Source organism: Colletotrichum acutatum (assembly GCF_030867785.1).
Source record: "Colletotrichum acutatum strain CBS 112980 chromosome Unknown BDZ83scaffold_79, whole genome shotgun sequence".
Classification (NCBI taxonomy): Eukaryota; Fungi; Ascomycota; class Sordariomycetes; order Glomerellales; family Glomerellaceae; genus Colletotrichum; species Colletotrichum acutatum.
This window is the reverse complement of record NW_026849073.1, coordinates 128133-151498: the sequence shown is the minus strand read 5'-3', so window position 1 is coordinate 151498 and position 23366 is coordinate 128133. Positions and strand designations below refer to the sequence as shown.

Below are 23366 nucleotides of genomic sequence, written 5' to 3'. Positions count from 1 at the left end.
CCAAGTCACTGAGTCCGCCATTCAAAATGCGTCTCCTCGAGACAGAAACGTTGACGCTTCACGAATTCGTCGAGGGCCAAGTTCCCGAATACGCAATATTGTCGCATACGTGGGGTGAGGAGGAAGTTCTCTTCAGGGATCTCGAAAATGGTCCATCTGACAAAGCCGGATGGATCAAAATTCAGTCTGCATGTCGCGTGGCCTACGAGCGGGGCTATGATTGGCTCTGGATCGATACATGCTGCATTGATAAGGCCAGCAGCAGTGAGCTGTCTGAGGCTATCAACTCCATGTTCAGGTGGTACAAAGAGGCCGCCATCTGCCTTGCGTATCTCTCCGATGTAGTGTACAGTGAGCCTGGGACCGACGAGTGTGAGACAACTTTGGCAGGGAGTCGATGGTTCACCCGCGGCTGGACGCTCCAGGAGCTCCTTGCTCCGTCATCTCTCGACTTCTATGATCGCGACTGGACACTTGTAGGTCCAAGAACCCTCTTCCGCGGCGTCATTGAAAAGAAGACGGGGATTGAAAGTATTTACTTGTCGGGAGAGAGGGGTTTGGCTAGCGCGAGTGTAGCCGAGCGGATGAGCTGGGCATCAGAAAGGACAACAACCCGAATTGAGGACGTTGCATACTGTCTGCTGGGAATCTTTGATGTCAACATGCCCCTCATCTACGGAGAAGGTATCAAGGCTTTCCAGAGGCTGCAAGAGGCAATCATTCGCGACAACGACGACCAGTCCATCTTCGCGTGGGGGAACCCGCATGAGGGGAATGTGGTCAGAATTCCGAGCCCCTTAGACGGCTGGTCACTCCTCGCGTCAAGCCCGAAAGATTTTACGCACTCCGGCGACGTTATTCCCATCTTCCATATCACTACCAGTGCCCGAGTGCGCATCGAAAATTCAGGCATCACCTTTATGACGCCACTGCTCGCAGAGACACCTTCAAAGTGGGTGAACGGCCCCTCCTCTACTGCATTCTTGGCGCCTCTGCTCTGCCGCCGCCGCACCGACATTTTCAATACTATCGCACTTTCTTTACACAGTACCAAAAGGCCCTCACCTAATCTTGATCATCCAGACGGGATGTCGTACTATAGGGTCTCAAACCAGCTCTTCAAATATCCAATGACCGCCTGGGTAAATGAGAGACTTTGTTCAGCATTCATCTACTTGAAAGCCTCGCGCAGGTTTCGAGATATCGGAGATGAGCGCGGTTATGCACCGAATTGGGGGTGTGCCATCCGGACGCTGCCCCAGGGTTTTACTCTTGGTACCCCATACTCGTCAACGTGGGGTCAACACAACGATGAAATGCAGTCCGACGTTGTACCAATAACAGAACGCCTGGTCGGATCATATGGTCTTGCGTCTCCAATTGTGATTCCACTGCATCATTATGGTTTCGAAGCATCACTTGCTCTTGTTTTACAATACCAGTACATGTCAACCGCGACCGGGTATAGCGGCTCCGTCATCTTCGATAAAGCGCCGTCGTGGATGGTGAACCGAGTGGTGAGTATACCGCTCGGATCTACAATTGAGGAAATTGCGGAAACGGTACGGATTGAATCTGAGGCCTGGCCAGCGGAGTACGTGCGTCGGATCTCGGGCACGAACAGGAGGGTAAAGCCGGCGAGTTCCATAGACCTGTTCGATCGGAGTTCGTTGAAGACGTTTACCAGGTTCCACGTGGGAGTTTCAACTGAGCTAGTGCATGGAAATCTTCAGATCGTCGATGTTGAGGATTCCAGGGGGAGTAACGTCTCTCTCGAGGTGGACCACAATGGAATTTACACTCCCGTGAAGAGTACAACATAGTTCCATTGCTGAGTAAGATAGAAATTGATCTCAGGGACGGTTCAAGAGGCATCGTTCGCAAAGACCAGTAATGCCGACGTCGCCGAGATACAAGCTATCTGGGTTCTGCGGATGGTTCTCAGCTACTAGCTGCGTCCGTAGTATTCAAATATCCGCCGAAGCCAAAACCGAAAGGCTCTCTGATCATATGGTAGAAGGAATCCATTAGTTATCGCATTGTTATTTGAATAGCTAGTCGCACTATCGTATCTGATCAGATCGAGCAAAATACTCGTCCGAGTACCTGCCATCCAGGCCTCTTCCACCATGTTCCTCCACATCAGCTTCCCGAACGTCGGCCAAGTACTCGTCAAACTTGTTCGTGATTGCAATGGTTCGTTGCAGATGCGAAAATACCATCTTCTTCCCCATAAACTTAGCGAGCTGGCGTGCGGTGGTGATCGTATTCCGGATCTGTCGTCCGTTCATGGGGTGCTTGGTCAGCTCGTCTATGTGTAGCGAAATATCGTCAAAGTCAATGCTGTCCTCCTCTCCAATACTCTTGAGCCGCTCGAAGAAGTTCTTCCAGATTTGCTTGCGTTGGTAGGCCTCCAACCTTTGGTATCGGAGCGCCAGCTGAATTCGAGACTTGAACGCCTCGTCGAAGGTCCCAACGCGATTTGTCGTAAGAATCAAGATCCCATCGTAGTATTCTAGAGCGCGCAAGAACACGGAGACAAGGGCGTTTCGCTGGAGGTCTTGCAGAGTACGCTGCTCGAGGAAGACTTCGGCTTCATCGAGGAGCACGACACAGTCCCAGATCTTGCCAAGATGGAAGACGGACTCGAGATACTTCTCAACTTCAGCAGGATTCGTGCCTATGTCGCCGCAGGTTACCGAGTACAAAGGCTTCTTAGCTATTTCGGCGACAGATTCGGCTGTAAATGTTTTCCCGGTGCCCGGAGAGCCATGAAGCAGCATAATGAGGCCGTTTCCTTTGTTATCTATAACGTCTGTGCCTCGCTTGGCATCGATTTGGTTGGTAACAAGTGCAAGAATGAGCATCTTCATGTCTTCATCAGCCACCAGACTGTTGAAGGCTTGATCGTTCCAGGCCACGTCCCGAATCCGGTCGACCTCCACATCAACTATTTGAAAGATCAGTCAAGTGTTTTCACATGCAAAGCCACAGAAAGTTTCACCCCATTTCTTGCGTCTTAGATCAAAGCCAGGGACAAGGTTTGGGAAGAGGTAGATCTCAGGAAGGCGCGGTTCACTGCCATCTGTTGGCAGGCCTGGCTCTGGTACGAGCTTGTCCTTATTTGTGTACTGATTGTGTGGATGAAAGCTTGTATATGTCTCGAAGTCAATCATACATCTTTCGCCCTAAGAAATATTAGTGTGAGTAGTCAAAAGGCTTGCTTGGAAGATAGGAGAGTATAACTTCAGAGGTCATCCGAGAATACCAACTTACACTGTGGTTTAGTCCTGTACCTTGGCAGAAAACGAGCCTTTTCTCGCGACATTTCCAGAACGTTCGGCCACGACGCATTAGCCTCTCCTGCAATGCCCGTGAGGTATACTCAAGTGGCATGACAGGTAAGCTCGAGATATCAATCTCCCCGTTCTCTGTCTCCGTCTCGAACTCGATCTTGAGCTCTTTTACCACCCTAACGAATTCTCCACGATAGGAGATTGTACGCGATGCTATAGTCCATTGCGACATATAATTTTCTGAGGCATCTTGTCGAGCTTTCGATTTTGGTAGAGTCAAGATGTCACTAGGTTCATTGACGTAGGCATAAGGGCGAGACAATGCAATGTGGCCTTGGGGGACGCCATCCGTACACGAGACCAGGACCTGCCCAGGCCGAAAAAGATATTCTATGGAGGTGTTCGACACATAGCCTCTGCTGAGTTGTTCATCGATGTTGTCGTACAACGCTGCGTAAGCCTCTTCGATGTGACTTACGAGCGCATTAACCAATTCGGCTTGGCGTCGCGGCAGGGTTTCGATCTCACTTGACCTGCGATGGCGGTACCACCATGTAAATGGCGCTGATAATCTCTTATGGATGTTGACTCGAGGAAATTCTTGAAGAGATGTCGAATGGAGCGCGAAAAAGGCTTTCAATGCCTCCACCATTTCCTCCGAAGTAAGTAGTATGTCCTGGTAGGCCGGTTCCGGGTCTGGTAATGGCCTTGAAGACTTCCTTGCTTCTTCCACTGCATCTCTCTGGTGTCCTTCTGAGTAACACTTGTAGACGACAAATGAGATGTCTTCTTCCCTCTCGATGTATCTTTCAGGGTTCGTTAATAGAAATCGGGCACTGAGGCGAATGTCGTTTTCTTTCACCGTCCATTCTGGTTCCGAGAGGTATGTACTTCCGTCCGTGTCTTCTTTCTCAAGGTAGTGGAAGATACACACCCTGACAGCTTCTTGCGGCGTCGGAATTCGGCTGAGCTCTTCATTCGCTGCTTCTAGCAGCTGAATTCGCTGCTGCATCTTTTGGATGACATCGAAATAAAGTGAGGATGTCTCTTCGGCGCTTAGAAGTTCTGAAATTCCTCCGTGAGGGACTTCATCTGTCTCGGAGATTGCGGTTTGAATGTATTCTGAGGTGTTTGGGGTAGCAACACACTCATTAAGACCCGAGGAAAGGCTTGGTTGTGAATAAGCTTCACCGGCATTGACCAGAGTCCCAGACACGTCTGCTGGGCTGTAAGAATAGCCATGGCTCTGTTTCGTTTTTGGCGTCCCCTGGATTGCTTCAAAGTCCCAAAGAGCTCTTTCAGGCTGCTTTTGTCTTTGAATTGTAGACGTTGAGCTGTGGCTGCGAAAATTCTGTTGTGATGCTAAGGTCGCGACGGGTAACCTGGGCCCTGGCGCTGGAGATGCCGTCAGGTGTAAACTTGAGTGTGGGCGTTCAGCATCAGATAGCACTGATGACGCGGTTGGAACTGGTTGCGCGGTGAAGGGCTGGATGTGCCGAGAAGCACCTGTTCTTGGTGCTAATGGTGCGAATTTGTTTTGTAGCCCTTTGCCTGTTTCATCTTCCGATATCGTGTAATGTGTCTGAGTTGTCTCTCGAGATGCCGGGTTATTAATTTGGGTATCTGAAAGCGTAGCTACAGCTGGCATATCAATTTCATCATTAGCTGGATCATATTGGCCTCCCATTGCATCTTCTCGTTGAGCTCTCATTCTCCGCTTTTCGTTGTGTTGCTCTAACAAGTTCAATTGCGTCTGATAGTCCAGCAGTGAATGCATTCTGTTTGATGTACGGGTTCCTGCATTGTAATATTCTTGCAGGCCTTGGGTTGAGATATCCGAAGATGCATGAGTCACCGTGGGCTGATGTATCGCATCATTTGCATGTCGTTGCTGGTTAAGTCTAGGATGTGGACCAGACTGTCGAGGCTGTGGGTTTCTTGCCATTCGATGATGAACATTGTCCGTTGCCATGTTGAAAGAAGCACGAGTAGTTGAGCCTGCTTTGAGTGACGCCACTTGATCCTCGGTCAATAATCCTTCGAAATGTATGTTCATGCGCTCAACTGAGTCGGACTGTTGGCGGCGGACTCGAGACACCGTACGATATGATGCGTGGTAGACGCGTACCTGCAACGGTTCCTGGTGCTGACCGTAAAGGGTGTTGCTAGCTTCCTTGGTTAAACACTGTGAAGCGGTGAAATGAGGGGGAATTTGAACAACAACTTGAAATGGCAGGAAAGAGGGGGTTGCTTTTCCTGAGGCGCAGTCAGCGTCACACAGCATGCAGCTCGCCAGGAACGAATGTGATTGACTGGAGCCCCATGCCCTGCTGAGGTGATGGTTCGAGCATCATTGCCTGACTGGTCAGCGATTGTTGAACCCTTATGTTCATGATTTATGAATTGGATAAAATTCCAGCCTGATCTGATCGGGCTCCAAACCCAGCGGCAAGCATCGTTCAAACGCTGAACAACAGATCGAGGGGACCTCCGCACGATAACGTCATCTCGAGATAAGTGTCTGCTCAATCAACTAAAGTCGACGACGGTGCGCAACCACAACCCGCGTGTCATCCGCTGTGTTCCGTAAATCAAGTCTGATGCGGACGAAAAGCTGGATAGTGTAAGTTAATAGTGCAAAGGCTGTGGTACAGATGGATACGAATACAGCAATATCATCATGGTATCAGGGGGAGAAGCAGGGTCAGTTTTCAACGACCAGCGAAGACTTTGAGGTGTCTTAACACGATTGCGACAGATAACGGATGTATTGCGGAAGAAGCTTTTAGGGCTGTCCAGAAATACTTCCAGCAGAGTCGCATCTTGACGTGCGAGGAGAAGACTCTGGTTACCGGGAGTCAATCTATGGAGGATGCTCAAAGCTTAGTTACCGCAACGCTCGAAAAATATAAAGCGACAAAGGCATCGAGCAAAGTCAGGGGATGGCTTGAAAGAACTTCCGAGATCATCTGTCACTACGGAACCATCCTCGACGTCTTTGTTCAACACCATCCAGAGTATGTGTCTCTGGTATGGGGCGCTATAAAATTGATATTTGGTGTGAGTCAACCAGTTCAAAATAGAAACACATGAGAAAGGAGCTAACGAAGCGGCGGAGGAAGAGTGTGGTCAACCATGCGGAGACTCTGAAAATCGTGGCCAAGTCCACCTGTGAGGTTGGCATGCGACTTTCGCGAGTTAAAATCGTTTCCACATTATACCCAACGGCAAACATGCGAGTGGCTGTTGAGAATCTGTATTCTTGCATCTTGGAGTTTCTGCTAATTGCGCACTCGTGGTGTAAAGAGTCTAAGCTTCGCCATTTCGTCCACAGTTTCACGCGGCCGCACAAACTTCAGTACGATGATTTGCTACAGAGAATCAGTGTTGCTTCTGACAACATTACTGAGCTGACGGCTGTAGGCTCGCAAACTGAGCTCCGTGTTATGCACACAGCCCATTCTGGAAAGCTGAACGGCATTCTATCCGCCATGGAGGATGCTGAAAAGTCCCATCAACAACAACTTGATGGTCTAACACAACTTGTTTCTGGATTGAAAGTCTCAAATGAGAGAAATGAAAAGAAACTTGACCTCATAGTGTCTCTCTTGGAAGCCTCGGGTTTGACAATGAACGATCTCATCACCAAGGTAGAAAGTAGGTGGTCCTTAGCTCCTCAAAGCGATATGGATTCTGGGTGCTTACAACCAGTGTGCAGCCTTTCAATCTATCCAAACCAGCGCCCAATTAGACACGAATCTACGAAAATCAGATCTCCATCTGTCACACGTCTTGTCCACTTTTTCGGCGACATTTGAGGATCCGGAAAAGTGTTACAAGCATCACCTCATGTGCCGAAACCGCAGAGTCTCTGGCCGAGGTACAAACACCTCAACAAATCAGTTTTGGTTATCCCCCAGACTCACGAAGTGGTCATCAAGTCATCACTCTTCCCTGATTATCATCAATGGCCCCTTTAACGTGCGTTCTGCTATGGTAGACTTCGGAATTGACGTCATCCAGACTTTGGAGTCAGCTGGGGTGCCGACTTTGTGGGCATTGCCCAGCTTAGACAAATCAAAGCATGCTTCCATGTCAACGGCAGCCGACCTGATAAAGTATCTCACGTATCAGGCGTTGCGGTTGAGCGGTTCTTTAAAGACGGAAAAGGAGTTGTCGTCTCGATACTCACAATTCCATACTACGCTGAAGCCAAAAGATTGGCTGAAGCTCTTTGGGCAAGCAGTAAGGAGCTTAGGTACAAACACTTACATTATCGTGGACCTAGCGACAGTCCTTTCATCGCTCGATCAAGCAGACGGTTTCAATTTGATCGACGAGCTCTGCATCATGCTTGATGACGCGTCTATAGAGGGTCTGAAGGTGAAGATCGTTCTACTTCTGTACGAGGCTGAGTGGCTCAGAATGGCAGCGAAAACCGACTCTGGGGAGACTGTCTTGATCAAATCGATGAAAGCAAAGAGGGCACAAGCAAAAGGACGAAAGCAGACTGTGGCGAAACGTCTTGTCGGTCGCTCTAAGCTAGGTTTGAAATAGAGTCGGAGAGGGGATCATTACATCGATTTCCATGAAGCTCTATCTGTTGATCGCTTGAAGAAAAACAAGAACAATTGGTTGCGGATCGCAGACCCAATGATCCAAGCAGAGACAAGTATCGCTACAAGAGCAGGGCAGCCGCTTTGAATGTGCCAATAGTGTGTCAAGGGCGAATAGGCAGAATTTCATTGACCATTGCAGCCAGCCTGCGTTCTCACAATTCTCACTCCGTAACATAGTGTGTTCCACCATTTTGCACCGATGATCAACACATGAAGCTCCATGTCGGTACATGTAGGCAAGGCTGCTTGCGGGAGCCAAGATTTGGCGGTGGCGCTGACAACTACCGTGATGAATCATTTATGGCAATAGAATTGACGTGCTCTTCCTCAAAGATAACTTTCATCTGACAACTCACGCAGAACACAGCCCATCATGAACACTGGCCGGATGACTTGTGGCCGATCCCCAATTCATCCCAGCCATCTGCTTTCCAATCGCAGTCGAGCCGTCTGCGCGGATATACGAGCCTGCAATAAGTCAGTCTCTGTCATCAAGGTATGCGACACAACCAGTCACAGAGAGTAGCGCAAGGATACGTACTGCTCGCATGATAATGCCACCAATCCTGCGAACGAAAGGCATTGTTCGTCAACTGGGAAAGCACATCATTCCAACCTGTGTTCCTATCGTGGTAGATGGCATGTTTCGACCAAGCGACGTAGACCTTGGGATGGTCAAGGTTCTTTCTGCCGTTGTCTCCACCGCGAGGGAGCGTTGCGTCGACGGTATCGAAGGTGTTCTGGATGTCGCCCCAATTCTTTCGATCGTAGCCTGAGTGTTGGGAGAGTAAGAGCTGCGAGGGCTGCCAGTTGCCTGCAGAGTTTCTTGCCCAGATGACGATTACCCTCTCCCAGTCGCTAATTGTCGAGATCATTTAGTTACATTCAGGTATCGATAATGGAAAATTTGAGTACGTACTACTTGTGTCCAAAGACACCAGATGGCGTGAACCCATCTTTCTCATAAAACAGATTATACACCACCCGCACCTCGTTGTCATTACACTTGCTGTAGCTGTAGTAGACTGGAAAATCTGGCGCCGGGTTCCCGATTCCGAAGCCCGGCTTTCGGCAATTACACCCGGCGTCGGGCCATTCGCAGAGCTCCGCGCCGGGTGTTTGCTGTCCGTTGACGACTGCATGTGTTGGAATACACGGGGGCCGGTTCATCGCCTGTCCGAAGAACCACATCGGTTGAGCGGCCATGGCGAGTCCGACACCGCCTTCATTTAGGAGAGTTGTCATTTGGGTGTCTGAGATGGAGGTTACGGCCATAGCTGCGCCGATCATAGCGGCGCAGAGCGCGAGTGTGCTTGTGAGGGAGAACATCTTGGTCGATGTTCGGGATGCTATCATCTCTCCATGCGATGGTTTCGCAGGCTAATGGGGAGTGGACAAGAAGGCATTCTTATGCAGAATGCAAGTTATTTTCCAAGAAGACCATGTGATGGAGCTCCGGTTTTTAGAACTATTTTAAGTCTTGAATTGCCGGACTTTGAGAGAGCTGTATGTATTACGGCCCGTTCCTCGAGTTGGCATCATCTCGAGGTCCCTGGAGATCATGCTACGATATCGACCCTTGATAGGCTAATAGCTACATAGCGTTCCTGCAAGGCATTTCGCATGCCACCACCAGGATGATAACGTTTGGTCAATAATCTATACGAGATGAACTAACCGTCTGCGTGGCAATCCTTCGGCCGGGGATGGGGGCGATAGACATGGTTCATTGGCTCACTTGACTGCTGCCTGCGGCTGGAATTGGCACCTTCCAAACCAAGCGGGCGAGGCAAGCTGCCACATGGAAAGCATAGGCCGAAGTTTTATATCTCCAGGGTGGAACTGAGTAGGCCATTCGCCTATCTTTGTCTGAGTGTACCGACAGTTGTAATTAGGGTGTGGACATCAATAGACCCTTGAGGCGAGGGACGGCAATACATGAGACCGAGTGCTTGTCTTTCCCCCGTTGAGGAACCTTCACCTATAGAGTTGACTGATATTATAATAGAGTACGTAGAAGATCTTTCGGCTCATCTCCCTCATCGCGCAACGCATGGAGCTAGCTGTGTTGGGTTCCTCGTGCTGTATCTTGAACGTGGAAACAAACGTCTGCTAGATTTGTGGTTCTGGCCCCTGAATCACCTGCAAACCATATTGCAGGGAGATTGATACCCCTTCCTTTGTCATGTTGAGTTGCGACACGAAAGAGAGGATTCGTACTTGAGCTTGCTGTATTAATCTAGTTGCTCGTTTCTCCCGAGCTCAATAAATGGAGTGTCCTTCACGTTATTACTCATTGCCAATGGTGTAGAAGTTCCGAGCCAAAGCCTTCTTAACATTAAGAACAACAAAGTCCCAAAAGACAAACGAAAGTATGTCGCCAAGTATCCATACAAGGTATCAACTTGAAGCTCGAGTTGCGTCCTCTCATTGCGTACCATCGTTCAGCCAGTGGTAATGAACATGGACATCACCATCCTTGGCAGCATGTACATCATCCTTGGCCGAGTCCTTGGCTGAGGGGCCAACCTCCGAATTACCCTGCGTGAGTCCCTTCTGCCAGGACACAAAGTCGTAGTAACCATGCTTCAACGGGTACCCGAGCGGATACTGCTTGTCCGGTCGCGTGACGAATACTGCGCCAATAGAAGTCTTGACAATCCAGTCAATCATGGCTAAGGCGTGGTACACGTTGCTCGTCGCCATGTCTCTAAGGCGGTCACCATGTGTCTGTTTCCGCATCTTCTGTTCGTCACTTCTCTTCTTCAAGTCGACATGGTCGTCGTTGATGTCGATGAACATGCGCTCCCACATGCCAATCTGCTCCTCTTTAAGCACCTTACCCTCTGGGTGGGTCCATGTGTAAGTGTTTTTCGGAGATTTCAACTGCCATAGCTCATCTTCCGAGGGCTGCTCAGTATTGACGAGCTGGCCTTCCGCAGCGCGAGTTTCCGGATACTGCTGATGGACAGAGGTGACGGATCCGCCAACGGTCTTATACTTGTCCACAATCTTCGGGTCCCGACCTGGGCGAGTCTTAGTTGGGGACACGCCTCTATCAAGCTTGAGTTCCCAGTCGCGCCCCGTAAGAGCATTACAGCGCCACTCAGCTTTATCATCTAGGCCGAGACCGTTGTACAGGTACCGGACCCTGACGCAGGGGTGAACAAGCTCTTCCGTGTGTGTCAGAAGCTTCTTCCCGTCGTCGTCTCGGTAGAAATGAGGTGTTCGCGCCGAACTCTCTGCGAATTGACCGTGGTACGCAAGATACGGCGCTGAAATTGTGTTCCAAAGTCGGTCGAGACCCGTCGTGACCAAGGATGTTGGGCTGGTAATCTCTCCGAGGCCCCAGGGCCGAATGGTATCTCCGTGGGAGATTGTACTGAAGATGCGCTGCATCTCGCACGTGCTGAACTCCACGCCGACGGAAGTCAACTGATCCGCCATCCCTAGGGACACCGAGTAAGTATAGGTTCTCCAAGTGAGTCGTAGGAGATGTCTGCCCTAGCGGAGAGTGCAGCACAAGGGGTGGGTAACATACATCCAAGGGCAATCTTAGAGATTTGCTGGGAATCGGAGCCTCCGCCGACATTGCTGTGGCATCCTGGAAACCAGACCTGGCGAAGTTGAGTGTTCGTGTTCGATCTCTTGCATCTCCAAAGCGTGGGAGAGAAAGGGCTCCTGAATTCGTCTAGGGCAAGGGCGTGGAACGCATGATCGATATTGGGGTGGACGTTGTAGCTTGCAAATCGGAGCTGGCAGTCAAGAGTCGTTTAGCCTCTGCATATAGATGACAACCCCAGCCTCGGGACCCTCGAGGGTGAATTTTACCTCTGCAGCACTGCGACTGGCGCCTTGCCAATTGCACCACGGCATCTTGGGGATTCCAAGACTACCTACCGTTTCCCAAACACCTATCAAACGGTGTAATTAGCTACCGCAGACTTGAGTTGAACTGATCATCAGGAGTGAAGTTGAACTGACCGACTGCTTTAATCTTCCCCTCCACAGCTCGGTGCGAGATTACCTCGTTGCCATCGTCTACCATGCGAGTCAAGCAAAGTTCGTACTGATATGTCAGTCAACAAGTCAAGGACTTCAGAATAGCGAGACGTCACTTACATCGCTCAGCTGCTGGCGATAAGCCTCCGCCATGAGGCGGAACTTCATGCTCCCATCTGTCCGCTTGAATTGAGTCATCTTCGTAAACAACTCTTCTTTGTCCTTAAAGAGCCGCTTCTCCAAGGCTTCGTGGCTTGTGGCCTGGTCATAACGTTCGAGTAGTTTCACCAGATCCCTTTCCACATCCCAAAGCTCTTCCTCGGTTAACTCTCCGACTTTGTCGGGGTCCAACTTATCTTCGAGCGGCTGAATCTCTGCCATGTACTCTTTCTCTATCTTCATCTTCAGCTGGTCGTGGTTGAACCCCAGTAGATGCTGCTTGGGGTCAAACATGCGAGGATCCGTCCAGTCGTTGAAGGCCTTGTAATCATTGTAGATCTGGCCGAGGCTGCTGAGTCCAGAGCGGTTGAGAAACCCAAGCGTGCAGACCATGCCTGCGAGCGACCGAGCCGTGAAGGCACCTCGTGAGAAGCCGACGATGATGATCTCATCCCCCGGGTTGTAGTTATCGCAGATGAAGCGGTAGCAATCCACAATGTCCTGGTAAAGATTAACATTGATCATGTGTCACCGCCACCAGTCTATTCGAGCCACTTACCTGTTTAACACCCAGGCCGAACAGTCCTCCCACAAAGCTGGCCCATTTGTCTTCTTCTGTTCCGGGACCGCGATGGTAGTAAACTACTTGAGGCATGCCGCTACAGCACTTGTGTGCGACTGCAGAGGAGAGGCGGCTCACGTTGGTGGGTACGCCGCCATTGTTGCTTAAGGAGGCATCTCAGTATACGCTTGCGTGTAGGATCGAGTCTCTTTATTGCCACACTTACGAGTTATTCCACGTGCCATCACAACAGATCACCAGTCTTTTCCTGTTCGCAAAGTTGCCATCCTCTGGGATGGTTCTGTGTGCACACTTGACGTATTCCGTCGACATTCTGATTGGTTTCTTGTTCTTGTAGGAGCAGACTCGACGTTGACGAAGTGCAGACCACAAGCAGGGGGAAAGAAAGGTTCACCCACCGGGCCATTATATCAATGGGAATGTCCAGCTCACAATTACTAGGGCTGAAATGGAACAAAATGGTAGATGCTAACATGTGAAATATGCCCATATCTTACGGAACCGCTTCCCCAGAAGTGTGCTTGAAGCACCGGAAACGGCACGTTGTCTTAGACCCCGCGATCCATCTTTGCTACAGCTGAAAGTATCTAGGAACGCAGCACGATGAGAACGGATTTAATCAGCAGCAACATAACAGACCAGTCGTTTTGCAGCCTATCACATCTGACTGGGGCTTCGGGCCAGCCCAAGCCACGTGTTTACCCGTTCGCGAAGACGCGGCTCGTGAGACAGCACCAAACTAGATTCAGTTGGTGAAGGGGTTCCGCAGGTTCAAGATCACGAACGACAGTTATTGTGCGCGGACGTATGCGTGGAATGAGATATCGCAGTTGTAAAATTGCCGGAGTTCCTCGGTCTTTATAGGTTCGTGGCTGAGACTTCCAGCAATTTCGCCTGAGTACCGGTATACATCAATTGAGCCCCAAATGGTCTCTGATCTTCAGCGCGCGACCCAAACAGCAGTTCATCAATTCACCGAGCTAAGCGGACATGAGTCTGCGGGAATCTCAGGATGCGCTTTTTGTGTTCGAGTGAGAATGTCGTTTCCTTCCTCTCACACTTGACAATTCCATAAAAGACGTCTCAATAGTCATACAGGCGACGTCTGAGATCCTGTGGTTGGCTTTGCAGATCCCAATTCCACCCGACACCAGATAAAGCGAGGGACAGGGCATTGTCTTAGGCGAGTCCTCCCAACCTCCCGCATCTCCCTCCTGCTCCGGTTCTCGGTCATCGTATGTGACTTGTTTGGCTACACCTGCATGATTGCATCAAGCACGGCCGATCGTCGCACTTCACCAGCGAGCCGTTGATTCGCGAAAACCACCAATATGCACTCCACCAGATAGCGACGCTGGGGCGGCACGGCGGCACATGCATGGTTTGGTGAGATTTTCGTGTTGGAGTGGTGAGGAGAAGCTTCCCCGCGGATGCGGGGGATGGGGAAACCCACCTCGGCCGATGAGATAAAAAAAAAACTGCCAATTCTTCCTGTGTGATGAAAGTAAGATCTCATCTTCTCTGTTGGTACCTTGCCTAGATTTAATGTTGACAGTTCAAGGCTGAAGAGATAGCGGCACCTTTGTGGTCAAAAAGTCTGTCTACACTCACATTCAGCGCGAACGTTGCTTGCTACCGCGACTCTGCTCGGCATTGACGATGGCTTCACATCCTGAGGAAAAGGGCTCGTTCGGTCCAGGCCGAGAGGACGTCGAGTCTCCCGCCGTGAAAGAGGTAATTGCGCCGTGAAGAAGACGATCACAGGGAATACTAAGACCAACCCAATCATCACAGGAACCCTCACCATCCTCTCCATCCTCAGCCGACGCCGAAGAAGAGAAAGCGCTCCTCTGGAAACAAGACAAGCGCATTATCCCGCTCTCCGCAAGCATCTACTTCCTCTGCTTCCTCGACCGCTCCAACATTGGCAACGCAAAGATCCTAAACTCGTCCACGGGCCACGACATGCAGACCGAGACTCACATGTCAAACCGCGACTTCACAATCGCCCTCATGATCTTCCTCATCGCCTACGCGATCTTCGAGGTCCCCTCCAACATACTTCTCAAGAAGCTCCGGCCCTCGCGCTGGCTCGCCTTTCTCATGTTCTCTTGGGGCTCCGTCACCATTGGCCTCGGCGGCGCAAATAGCTTCGCGACGGTGACGGGCGTGCGGTTCCTCCTCGGCGTTTTTGAAGCCGGGCTGTTCCCGGGACTGGTGTACTATCTCACCTTTTGGTACAAGCACGACGAGAGGAGCGTGAGGGTCGCCATGATCCTCGCGAGCGCGACATTGGCTGGTGCGTTTGGTGGGGCGATTGCGTATGGGATCGGGCATATGAACCAGGTGCACGGCATGTCGGGGTGGCGGTGGCTCTTCATCCTCGAGGGCATCCCTTCGTGTCTGTCTGCCTTTTTTGTCTGGTTCTTCTTACCTGATTATCCCGAAAGTGCCAGCTGGCTTTCGGAGCGAGAGAAGGATCTCGCGCTGCGGAGACTCTACCATGAGGGCAGCAAGAGCAGCCACAAGACTATGTCTTGGGAAGAAGCCAAGGCTACGCTGACGGACTGGAGGTTGTATGGACACTACCTGGTATACTTTGCCATGTCGACGCCGTTCTCATCGCTGTCGCTGTTCACACCGTCCATCACCTCAGGACTCGGGTTCGTCGATCTACAAGCGCAGCTAATGACGGTTCCCCCATACGCTGCAGCATACGGTACGTTCAGACAGAACTCCCCGGATGGGGCTCACCACATATCCCACAGAGACTAACGTGCAGGAAACAGTCGTCCAAATCCTCGTAGCCTGGTCCGCAGACCACTTCAACGCCCGCGGCGTCCACTCCGCAGCCTTAGCCCTCATCGGCGGCGTCGCCTTCGCCGTCTCGGCCGTTCTCCCGCCCGACGCCTACAACGCGCGCTACGGCTGCCTCATCATCGGCGCCTCGGGCGCTTTTGCGTGCATCCCGCCGCTGCTGGGCTGGCTAACGTCCAACATCTTCAGCACGGCGGCGACGGGGCTCGCCATCGCGCTCAATGTCAGCATCGGCGCCGGGCTCGGACAGATCCCGGGCGTATGGGTCTACAAGGCCGAGGAGAAGGCCCGAGGGTACCCGACGGGCCACTGGGCTAACGCGGCGCTGCTTTTTGTTGTCGTGGTTGGGTGTGCGGCGCTGAGGGTGTATTATGGGGTTAAGAACCGGGGAATTGTACGGCGGGCGGCGGAGGAGGGGACGGAGCCGAGGTTGTACAAGTTGTGATGGTCTTTTGGCGAGCATTGCATCGTCACTCTGTCTTGTTAGACTGCTGTCTCCTCGTCCGTAGAGTCCCAGTAAACAAAGTTTGCGTCAATGAGTCGCAAGGTTTCAGGACTGGGCGAACGCGTTTAGTTGTGTAGGCATGAATCCCACCGGTAACCTAAGCTGGAAATACGCGTCTTGCCAACCCCAATTACTCTTACATGTTCGCATGGCGATCTCGCGAAACTTCGTCGAAAAAAGTTGAGGCTGTCGCGAGAGCTGTAGTGGCACCGAAGCCCGCTCTCCAGCATTCCCGCTTCATTGCGGGTTCACGACAACTTCGGCGTTGTGGCAGAGTGGTCTAATGCGCAAGACTAGAAATCTTGTTCCTTCGGGAGCGTCTGTTCGAATCAGGCCAACGTCGATCTTTTGCTTGTTGTACCATTTGTCTATCCATATCCGCATTTCTGTGGTTGTGGTTGATTTTTTGTTGTTTTCAGATTCAACTGTTGTATCTTGGAAAGTCATTGAGTTGAACTCTAAATACTGGCTGGGGGTTACCCCAAAACTTTCTGCTTCATAACCGATCCCTGTCCCCCATCTAAGGTGGCTGCTTTGAAGGTTGTCACAATCTTAGCATTCCGATCGTTCCTTGTTGGCAAATAGCTACAAAGTGAGCCATTCTCTGAAGTCCATATTCATCGACAAATTGCTAGCGGCAAGTCAATTATCCACGGCTTGACTTGGTGGGGTTCAACGAGAGTCTTTTCACAACTATTACTCTCACGTGTAGCGCTGGACAGAGTGTTCACAAAGTGCGGATAAGACGGCAACTAGTTTCACACTCACTGAGGTCCCCGAGAACCGAACTAACACAGCTCTTGAACAAACAAAAACAATTTCTTTAGTCTACTTGATTACGCGTCAAACGTCTACGGCGCAGCGGGGGCAGCTCCCGAAGAACCCTGCCAGCTCTTGCCCAATAACCCACCACTGCCGCCCTTCTTCTTCTTCTCCTCCTCTTCCATCTTCAACACCAGCTCCCCAAACAACCCATTCGCCCACCCGAACCACGCGCGCGTCCAGTCATTTTCGTTCCAGCTGTTGACGCTCTCGTGCAGAACGCCCGACCCGGCTGTCGAATCCAGCACCATCCGCAACTGCTCCTCGACATCTTTCTCCACGTCCTTGCTGCCGGAAATGGGATCGTACGCGGTAATGGCAGCAATGACGGCCGCCATGGGCCACGCCTTGCCCGGTCCGACGTGTGGCCCGCCAACGGCAGAGATAGCGGGGCCCTTCATGTAGTACGAGTTTGCGTCGCTGAGGACGTACTTGCGCGTGTTGCGGTACACCTCGGTGTAATCATGCAGCTTTTCGCCCTTGGGCGGATCGGGATACTTGAAGTTGGAGTGCGTGAAGTTCCAGAGCGGCATGGCCAGAAGAGACGGCACGTTGGCGTCGTCCATCAGGTTCGCGCCACCGTAGCCGTCCACCTCGTACGCAAAAATGTCACCGAACCCAGGCCGGTGCACAATAGCATCCTTTTCGATACCCTGCCGGATCCCAAACGCCTGCGCGCGCATCTCAAGTGTGAGGTTCTTGGCCTTTTCGCCGTCCAGCTTGGCCATGATCTCAGACGCCGACTCGAGGTATTTTGCCCACATCATGTTAGCCGGCACCAGGAACTGGAAGATGCAGGCGTCGTCCGAAGGGCGGAACGCAGTGCGAATCATGCCGTTCTCCTTGATTGGGTTTCCCAGACCGTCGTTAGTCAGGGTCTCGCTGCCGCGGTTCGTCCAGCCCGTAAACGTCCACGCCGACTTTTCCACTTTACCCTCGGGCGAGTAGGTGCCCAGCCGCATCGCGCCCGCGGCGTTGACGGCGGCCTCTACGGCGTCGACCCAGTGGTACTTGTTGAAGTGCTGCCAGTCGCCCGTCTTTTCCGCGTACGAAACGGACATTTTCAGGAACGAGGCCAATGAGTCGAGCTCCCACTTGCAGTCAAAAACCTTCTCCGGGTCGTACGCCGGCATCGGGTGGTTATGCACGTACGCGCCGTTGTGCGTTGGCGGGATCCCACTCTCGGGCGGCGGCTGGAAGCTGTGGCAGTACGGTGAAATGATGATGTAGCGCGAGTGAGCGTTGATGAGGCCGCGCCAGAGGCTGGCAAGGGAGTTTGGATCTCGCGAGGCCTCGAGGAGGGGCAGGTAAGGACTAATCTGCTCGGCTGAGTCGCGCAGCCAGAGGGCGTCAATGTCGCCGGTGATGACATAGGTGAGCTCCTGATCCGTCGCCTTCGACACGCCCGTGGCCTTGTCCGTCTCGTTGGCGTACCCCCGCCACTTGACCATGCTGTCGAGCGTCATGGGGTACGCGTTCTCAAAGAGGCGGTACAGGTCCGGGTCCTTGATGACGCCCTTCATGCGGGTGATGAGGTTGTCCATGGCGGGGAGGCGGAACGTGCGACATTCCGGCCGGGGCCTGTTGAGCGGGAACTTGCGCTTGCCCTCGGACAACGGGCCGGGCTTCGAGCGCATCCAGTTCTCAAAAGATTCGCAGTCCGCTGCGGGCGGCGGCGTCGGCGGCATCGGCGACGACGCGGGAGCGCTGGGTATCGGGTCCCCGGGTCGGCCGGTGTCCGTTGGCGGCTGTTTGGCCAGCTCCTCGTCCTTATTGCGGTACGAGTCCTGGCCCTCAGCGTCGGCCTTGAGCTTGTCTGCCGCGGTATCGGGTTCGCCGTGTGCTACCGGGAGTTCCTTGTCCTTATCCTGGTTTCCGAGGGGTTGCTTGCCGGCATCACCGCCGGTGGTGGTGGTGGTTTTGCCATTGCTCACGCCGGCTGCTGCTGATCGCGCTGAGTCTAGGTAGCTACCGCCGCCTGCGAGCCCAGAGTTATTGAGAAAGAGCACAAAGATGATGATGAGAAGGGCGATGAATACGACGCGCGCGCGACGTGTCTGTATGCCGCCGCTGAGGACGGTGAAGGCTGGCATGGCTGGCTTGTGTCTGTGGCGTCACCCCCTTGGGCGCGTCGTCCGTTCCAGTGAGATTGTCTTCAATGAGTGTTCCGTGAGATGAGTCCCCAGAATTGGTGTGTCTGTCTTTCTCCCTTCCAATGCCGATGATGAGAGTGTGGCGTTCTTAAGTGTTCACTCAGCTCATCCGGCCGATGACAACATGCAAAAATTGAGACTCTCACTTCAACTAGCCATTGTGTGCTATGTCTCGAAAAAGGCGGAGAACTCAAGAGGAGTTGACGACTTGACGTGCTTCAGGCGACGGTGTCGATTCCCTCTCGAAAAGGTTTAAAAAATAAGGGGGTCACCCTCGCTCGGCATCCCACTATATTTGGATTTTAGTTCCAGGGCGCCGTCTCGGTCGGTTCCAAGCAATTTCGGGTCGCTCGTCTTGCAGGATGATCCTTGACTAGTTCGGTTCTCAACTCTGATCAAACTTCTTGCGGGGGGCTGTCTCAGAGGAGGGGGCATATTAAGGGACCACAAGGGACCTTGCGAAGGATGACAAGAGCCTTTTCATTGATTATCTTACCTTATTGAATGGCCCCATCCCCGACAGGTACGAACAATACGAATAATCCGTCTGCTTTGATCCTGCTCATGAGATTGGCCGCCATAGGTAGTGAGGTATGGCTTACAACCTAGTTCATCTTCGGGTCAACCTGCGCAACCACATTTCTTCATCTGAACGCGGGGAAATAACTAATCCAATCACGGACACCTGGCTCCGAACTGTGAACGAACCACGCGACCCTCGGGTTGCACCGCACTCTCGAATCGTTGCAGCGTTGTGTGGCTGACCACCACGTGAACAGTGGCTTCATGCAAAAACATGCAACAACATGTAGAGGAGCAAAAAATTTGTCGCGACATCTCGACGTTGGCCTGATTCGAACAGACGCTCCCGAAGGAACAAGATTTCTAGTCTTGCGCATTAGACCACTCTGCCACAACGCCAGATAATATTCCCGAGAAAGTTGCCGAGATATATAGGGCTCGAGGCCCACATCTCCTGATGGAGCCCTCGATCCACAACATCATCTCTGGCACATTAGTTGACTGATTTGACACGATGCCAGACTTGACCAAATCGTAAGTTTCGTTGAAATCTAGACAATTACTCTAACATCTCTATCTTACAAGCTACACAACTTACATATATCTTCCCTCCGGCATGTGTCCCAGCGACCCCATCCCTCCCATCCCATTCACTCCCGTCCCCCAGTCCTGATCCCCGGGAACAACATCACTCCAGAGCGCCGGGTCCTGAGGCATGGAATCATAATACGTGTGCGGATCCCATACCATACTCGCATCCCACTCAGGCATCTGCAACGACGCAAGGAAGTTCTCCTGCATCTCAATCTCCCCTAGCCCGAGCTGCTCCCCTCCCGCGCCCTGGATCTCCAGCTCTCGCTCCTCCGCCTGCGAGGCGATGACCTTGGACCACCTCTGCTGTCTCAGCATCGCAATTTTGACCTTTGTCGCACCCAGGCTCCAGATGTTTCCACGCCACTCGCCCTCGTCGACGGACATTTCGGAGTACAACGCGTCAATGGTCTGGAGCTGGGCAACAATCCGGTTGAGGTACCCCTCCACGTCGAGCATCAGGTCAGGCTGCGTGGAAAGCTGTGCCTTAAGCGCAGCCAAGACCTGAGGCAGATCCTTGTCGGGCAACGTCGTCTGCCACGGCGAAGACCCCTTCGTCTCAGCGGACGGAGTCGACGTCGATGCGGGAGTATTGGGGCTTATGGCGGCTTCCATGGCCGCAAGCGCGACGTTGGGGTTATCCTCTGACGGGTCGGCGGGGTCAGCCTGCGGCTCGGGCGGTGTCTTGCCTCTTGTTGTAAGCCAGGACCAGCGGCTCATCATCATAACGGCGTAGACCATGTGCGAGGCTATCGAGATGGGGATACAGTAGAAGAACTCTTGGGGTACGGAGAGCCAGGTTTCGAACCAGCCTTTGAGAGCCGCATTGGATTGGTAGAAGGCGTCGAGGGCGGATGTTGAACCTGCGCTGATAGAGTCGAGGGATTTGGAGAGGGAGGCGAGGAGTTCGGCGTCGATTCTGGGGGGTTCGTGAATACGGAGACGCAGGGTTGCCATTCGTACTTGGAGGTAGGCTACGGTCTGTAAGTTGTTGCTCCGACTTGTAGTGAGTTGTAGACTGTACTGACCGTTGTTTTTCAAAGTTGGAGGCATGCTGGTTTGGAGTTTGTTCCACTCCGCTCTGAACCCAGAGACGTAGGCTGAGAGAGGCGCCCGTGTACTCGCGTCCCCTTCTTCGTCTAGATAGTCTTTGGACCTTAGGTCTGAGATCCTCTCGCAGAGCCTTTGTATCCGAACAATGTAGCCAAGATGAATATCCGACTCATACTCCACGTCATCTTCGAGTTCTCGCAAACATTGCTGCATGTATCCCGAATATCTCATAGAATCGATCTGGTGAATATCCATCGAGATGCTGTGGATGAAAAGTCAGCTTGACAACCCCTTCTCCCCCAGAGATTTATGATACTCACCATGAGCTCAGATACCACACCGCCAACAACAACCTCCGTTCCTCATTTGTGCGTTCCCGCAACTCCCAAGGCCTCATAACCAACAACCTCGTCCGCTCCGGCAAACAAGGGCTTCTTTTCAGCCCCAGCTCCCCAACAAGACACGTCGCCAGCGAGACAAGCTGGTTTAGCTGAGCGTGAGCGATGCAATGCTGATGAAACCAGCCCAGCATAACCACCAATCCAAGCAGCAAATCAAATGACCTCTCCGATCTCAGAAGCATATGATCAGCAACGTGATTCAAGAGACGATACATCTGCCCCCGCATTGACTTCATGCTCCGATACGACGAGACCATGCGGATAGCAGCCATCAAAAATGGCCTTGTCGCACCGAGCGTGGTGGCGGAGACGTCATCCGGCACCAGCACGAACGGGAAGCACGGCGCCAGCTTGGTGCGGTAGATCTTGAGAAGGTTCTCATCCGTGTCGGGAGGGGGCGGGGCTTCTCCCGGCTCGGGCTTGCATATGCATGTCGGGGGCACGAATGAGTTGTAGGTCTCGGGGATGTTGATGGGTCTGATGTCGGAGAGGTCTTCGACATCCCAAGGGGAGACGCGGCTTTGGGAGTAGAAGTCCGCCGGTATTGGTTGTCCTGAGAGTAGGGAGACTGGCGGATTGGAGATTGGGTATGAGTGTCTCGATGGGCCTGTCAACACTGGCTGGCCGGTTGATGGGCCACTCGGGAGGGTGGACACGTTTCCTGATACTCTTAGGGTGTTGACCAGGCGGTTGAGACGCTCTTCAAGCTGGGTTGTTTTCCTGCGATATCTTGTTTTAGTGATTCGTCCGAATGAGTGATGAAGAGGATCTTCGGTATCCCACAGCCCCATTTCTATAGGCTTAGTGCTGCTTGTCATACAGGACAGCAACCACCCAGCATCCTTGACTGAACACGGGTCCGAGATTGATGGATGTGACTTACGATGGCCTGCTCTGCCTCTTCTTCCTTGGCCTGTGTATCTGAACCGAACAATGCTTGAAGAGCCGCTCACATCTATCACGCAACAATACAACCGTTAGTCAAAGATGACAACAAGCGCCGCCTAGGGTCCTTCTCCCACTCCCGCCATTGGGCCATCAAAGACATGGCGGGTTGCAATGGAGCGACGGTAGCCACCACACCACACGCCATTCCCGTGGAACAAACAATGTCTAGATCCGCCCCCGGGCCCGGAGACTTAAGTAATCCCCGGCTCTCCTATGCAGGTGTTACGAACCCGGGAGATCATGGACGGAATGACTGCATAAAGAATGCTGTGCCTCGCAAACGTACCTATCACACTTTGACCCGGGCGTCGTATTGGATCGAAGACACTTTGCTTTTGCGGTCGCACACGGCGCGCAGGCGGCTCCCCATTTGGCTATGGAAGGGACGCGGGTAGTCTCCGGCGAAGGACTTTTCGTCGATCTAGTGGGAGACGACGCGGTAGACATGGTGCGGGAAGACTGTGAACCGGACCCGGAGCCGAGAAAGGCCTTTGGAAAACTCCTATAGAGAACGGCGGATATTGAAGATCCTCTGACTTCTCCGCCGGCACGATGCTGTTCTCCCCGATTAGAGATTCTGTCTTGTGCGCAAGTGGTACGGCTGTGGGAAGTAGGGGAACGATGGAGACCAATTCTCGGAGGTTTATTTAATAAGAGGAAATCAAGTCCGTTGAAATGTGACTGGAAGAGTGTTGGGTATTCGCGTTCCGTCAAGGCTCAGCAAGTCTTGGATTGATCATTGGGGGGAGGCTTGTTCGCCATGTCCTTGCCCTTCGTCTGATGCCGTGTGTGCGATGGACTGGTGGTTGTCCAAGTCAGCGACCGGAGTTTTCAGAGATCTTGGCAAAAGTCCGATCCCTGCACCGGTAGGGCTGTGCAGTGGGAGGGATTTACG

The 23366-nt window shown here is 52.4% G+C and overlaps 8 protein-coding genes and 2 non-coding genes across 10 annotated transcripts; 4 read left to right on the top strand and 6 right to left on the bottom strand.

The window, feature by feature from the left end:
• Window positions 1–26: 26 nt before the first annotated feature.
• Window positions 27–1823, top strand: BDZ83DRAFT_721409 (HET domain-containing protein; the record flags this gene model as incomplete). Its single annotated transcript, XM_060512382.1, has 2 exons — window positions 27–1047; window positions 1084–1823. 2 exons carry the CDS (start codon window positions 27–29, stop codon window positions 1821–1823), a joined length of 1761 nt encoding a protein of 586 aa, XP_060362522.1.
• Window positions 1824–2015: 192 nt separating this feature from the next.
• On the bottom strand, window positions 2016–5509 carry BDZ83DRAFT_629081 (uncharacterized protein). Its single transcript, XM_060508744.1, has 3 exons — window positions 3277–5509; window positions 3005–3188; window positions 2016–2950 (listed from the first exon to the last, which is right to left on the bottom strand). Exons 1-3 carry the CDS (start codon window positions 5350–5352, stop codon window positions 2064–2066), a joined length of 3147 nt encoding a protein of 1048 aa, XP_060362521.1. The 5' UTR covers window positions 5353–5509; the 3' UTR covers window positions 2016–2063.
• A 238-nt stretch (window positions 5510–5747) lies between these two features.
• BDZ83DRAFT_420047 (uncharacterized protein) lies at window positions 5748–7873 on the top strand. Its single transcript, XM_060502976.1, has 4 exons — window positions 5748–5999; window positions 6055–6356; window positions 6419–6953; window positions 7015–7873. The coding sequence occupies exons 1-4, from the start codon at window positions 5951–5953 to the stop codon at window positions 7851–7853; spliced, it is 1725 nt and encodes a 574-aa protein (XP_060362520.1). The 5' UTR covers window positions 5748–5950; the 3' UTR covers window positions 7854–7873.
• Window positions 7874–8267: 394 nt separating this feature from the next.
• Window positions 8268–9160, bottom strand: BDZ83DRAFT_582974 (uncharacterized protein; the record flags this gene model as incomplete). Its single annotated transcript, XM_060505602.1, has 3 exons — window positions 8268–8383; window positions 8457–8773; window positions 8835–9160. The coding sequence occupies 3 exons, from the start codon at window positions 9158–9160 to the stop codon at window positions 8268–8270; spliced, it is 759 nt and encodes a 252-aa protein (XP_060362519.1).
• A 1182-nt stretch (window positions 9161–10342) lies between these two features.
• Window positions 10343–12971, bottom strand: BDZ83DRAFT_582973 (uncharacterized protein; the record flags this gene model as incomplete). Its single annotated transcript, XM_060505601.1, has 8 exons — window positions 10343–11364; window positions 11457–11670; window positions 11747–11829; window positions 11900–11984; window positions 12038–12212; window positions 12303–12577; window positions 12636–12801; window positions 12865–12971. 8 exons carry the CDS (start codon window positions 12969–12971, stop codon window positions 10343–10345), a joined length of 2127 nt encoding a protein of 708 aa, XP_060362518.1.
• Window positions 12972–14096: 1125 nt separating this feature from the next.
• Window positions 14097–16198, top strand: BDZ83DRAFT_676018 (major facilitator superfamily transporter). Its single transcript, XM_060511156.1, has 3 exons — window positions 14097–14393; window positions 14454–15378; window positions 15449–16198. The coding sequence occupies exons 1-3, from the start codon at window positions 14319–14321 to the stop codon at window positions 15919–15921; spliced, it is 1473 nt and encodes a 490-aa protein (XP_060362517.1). The 5' UTR covers window positions 14097–14318; the 3' UTR covers window positions 15922–16198.
• Window positions 16199–16242: 44 nt separating this feature from the next.
• Window positions 16243–16324, top strand: BDZ83DRAFT_t201. The gene has a single exon. It is a non-coding gene; the product is annotated as a tRNA-Ser (tRNA).
• A 508-nt stretch (window positions 16325–16832) lies between these two features.
• Window positions 16833–18896, bottom strand: BDZ83DRAFT_582982 (uncharacterized protein; the record flags this gene model as incomplete). Its single annotated transcript, XM_060505605.1, has 1 exon — window positions 16833–18896. The coding sequence occupies one exon, from the start codon at window positions 18894–18896 to the stop codon at window positions 16833–16835; it is 2064 nt and encodes a 687-aa protein (XP_060362516.1).
• An 899-nt stretch (window positions 18897–19795) lies between these two features.
• Window positions 19796–19877, bottom strand: BDZ83DRAFT_t200. The gene has a single exon. It is a non-coding gene; the product is annotated as a tRNA-Ser (tRNA).
• Window positions 19826–23326, bottom strand: BDZ83DRAFT_629068 (uncharacterized protein). The gene is made up of 5 exons (XM_060508743.1): window positions 22758–23326; window positions 22407–22478; window positions 21443–22243; window positions 21113–21384; window positions 19826–21052 (listed from the first exon to the last, which is right to left on the bottom strand). The coding sequence occupies exons 1-5, from the start codon at window positions 22916–22918 to the stop codon at window positions 20073–20075; spliced, it is 2286 nt and encodes a 761-aa protein (XP_060362515.1). The 5' UTR covers window positions 22919–23326; the 3' UTR covers window positions 19826–20072.
• Between the last annotated feature and the right edge of the window lie 40 nt (window positions 23327–23366).

Bases quoted from the DNA above. Each gene is read 5' to 3' on its own strand.
- BDZ83DRAFT_629068 (XM_060508743.1), bottom strand. From the start codon at position 22,918: ATGTCTACCGCGTCGTCTCCCACTAGATCGACGAAAAGTCCTTCGCCG. The intron at 22,479-22,757 runs GTACGTTTGCGA...GTTGCGTGATAG, and splicing joins CCCGGGTCAAAGTGTGATAG to ATGTGAGCGGCTCTTCAAGC. The intron at 22,244-22,406 runs GTAAGTCACATC...AAGATATCGCAG, and splicing joins AAGAGGCAGAGCAGGCCATC to GAAAACAACCCAGCTTGAAG.
- BDZ83DRAFT_676018 (XM_060511156.1), top strand. From the start codon at position 14,319: ATGGCTTCACATCCTGAGGAAAAGGGCTCGTTCGGTCCAGGCCGAGAG. The intron at 14,394-14,453 runs GTAATTGCGCCG...CAATCATCACAG, and splicing joins AGTCTCCCGCCGTGAAAGAG to GAACCCTCACCATCCTCTCC. The intron at 15,379-15,448 runs GTACGTTCAGAC...TGCAGGAAACAG, and splicing joins CCCATACGCTGCAGCATACG to TCGTCCAAATCCTCGTAGCC.
- BDZ83DRAFT_629081 (XM_060508744.1), bottom strand. From the start codon at position 5,352: ATGAACATACATTTCGAAGGATTATTGACCGAGGATCAAGTGGCGTCA. The intron at 3,189-3,276 runs GTAAGTTGGTAT...AATATTTCTTAG, and splicing joins GTACAGGACTAAACCACAGT to GGCGAAAGATGTATGATTGA. The intron at 2,951-3,004 runs GTGAAACTTTCT...TCTTTCAAATAG, and splicing joins TCTAAGACGCAAGAAATGGG to TTGATGTGGAGGTCGACCGG.
- BDZ83DRAFT_420047 (XM_060502976.1), top strand. From the start codon at position 5,951: ATGGATACGAATACAGCAATATCATCATGGTATCAGGGGGAGAAGCAG. The intron at 6,000-6,054 runs GTCAGTTTTCAA...CGATTGCGACAG, and splicing joins GTATCAGGGGGAGAAGCAGG to ATAACGGATGTATTGCGGAA. The intron at 6,954-7,014 runs GTAGGTGGTCCT...ACCAGTGTGCAG, and splicing joins TCTCATCACCAAGGTAGAAA to CCTTTCAATCTATCCAAACC.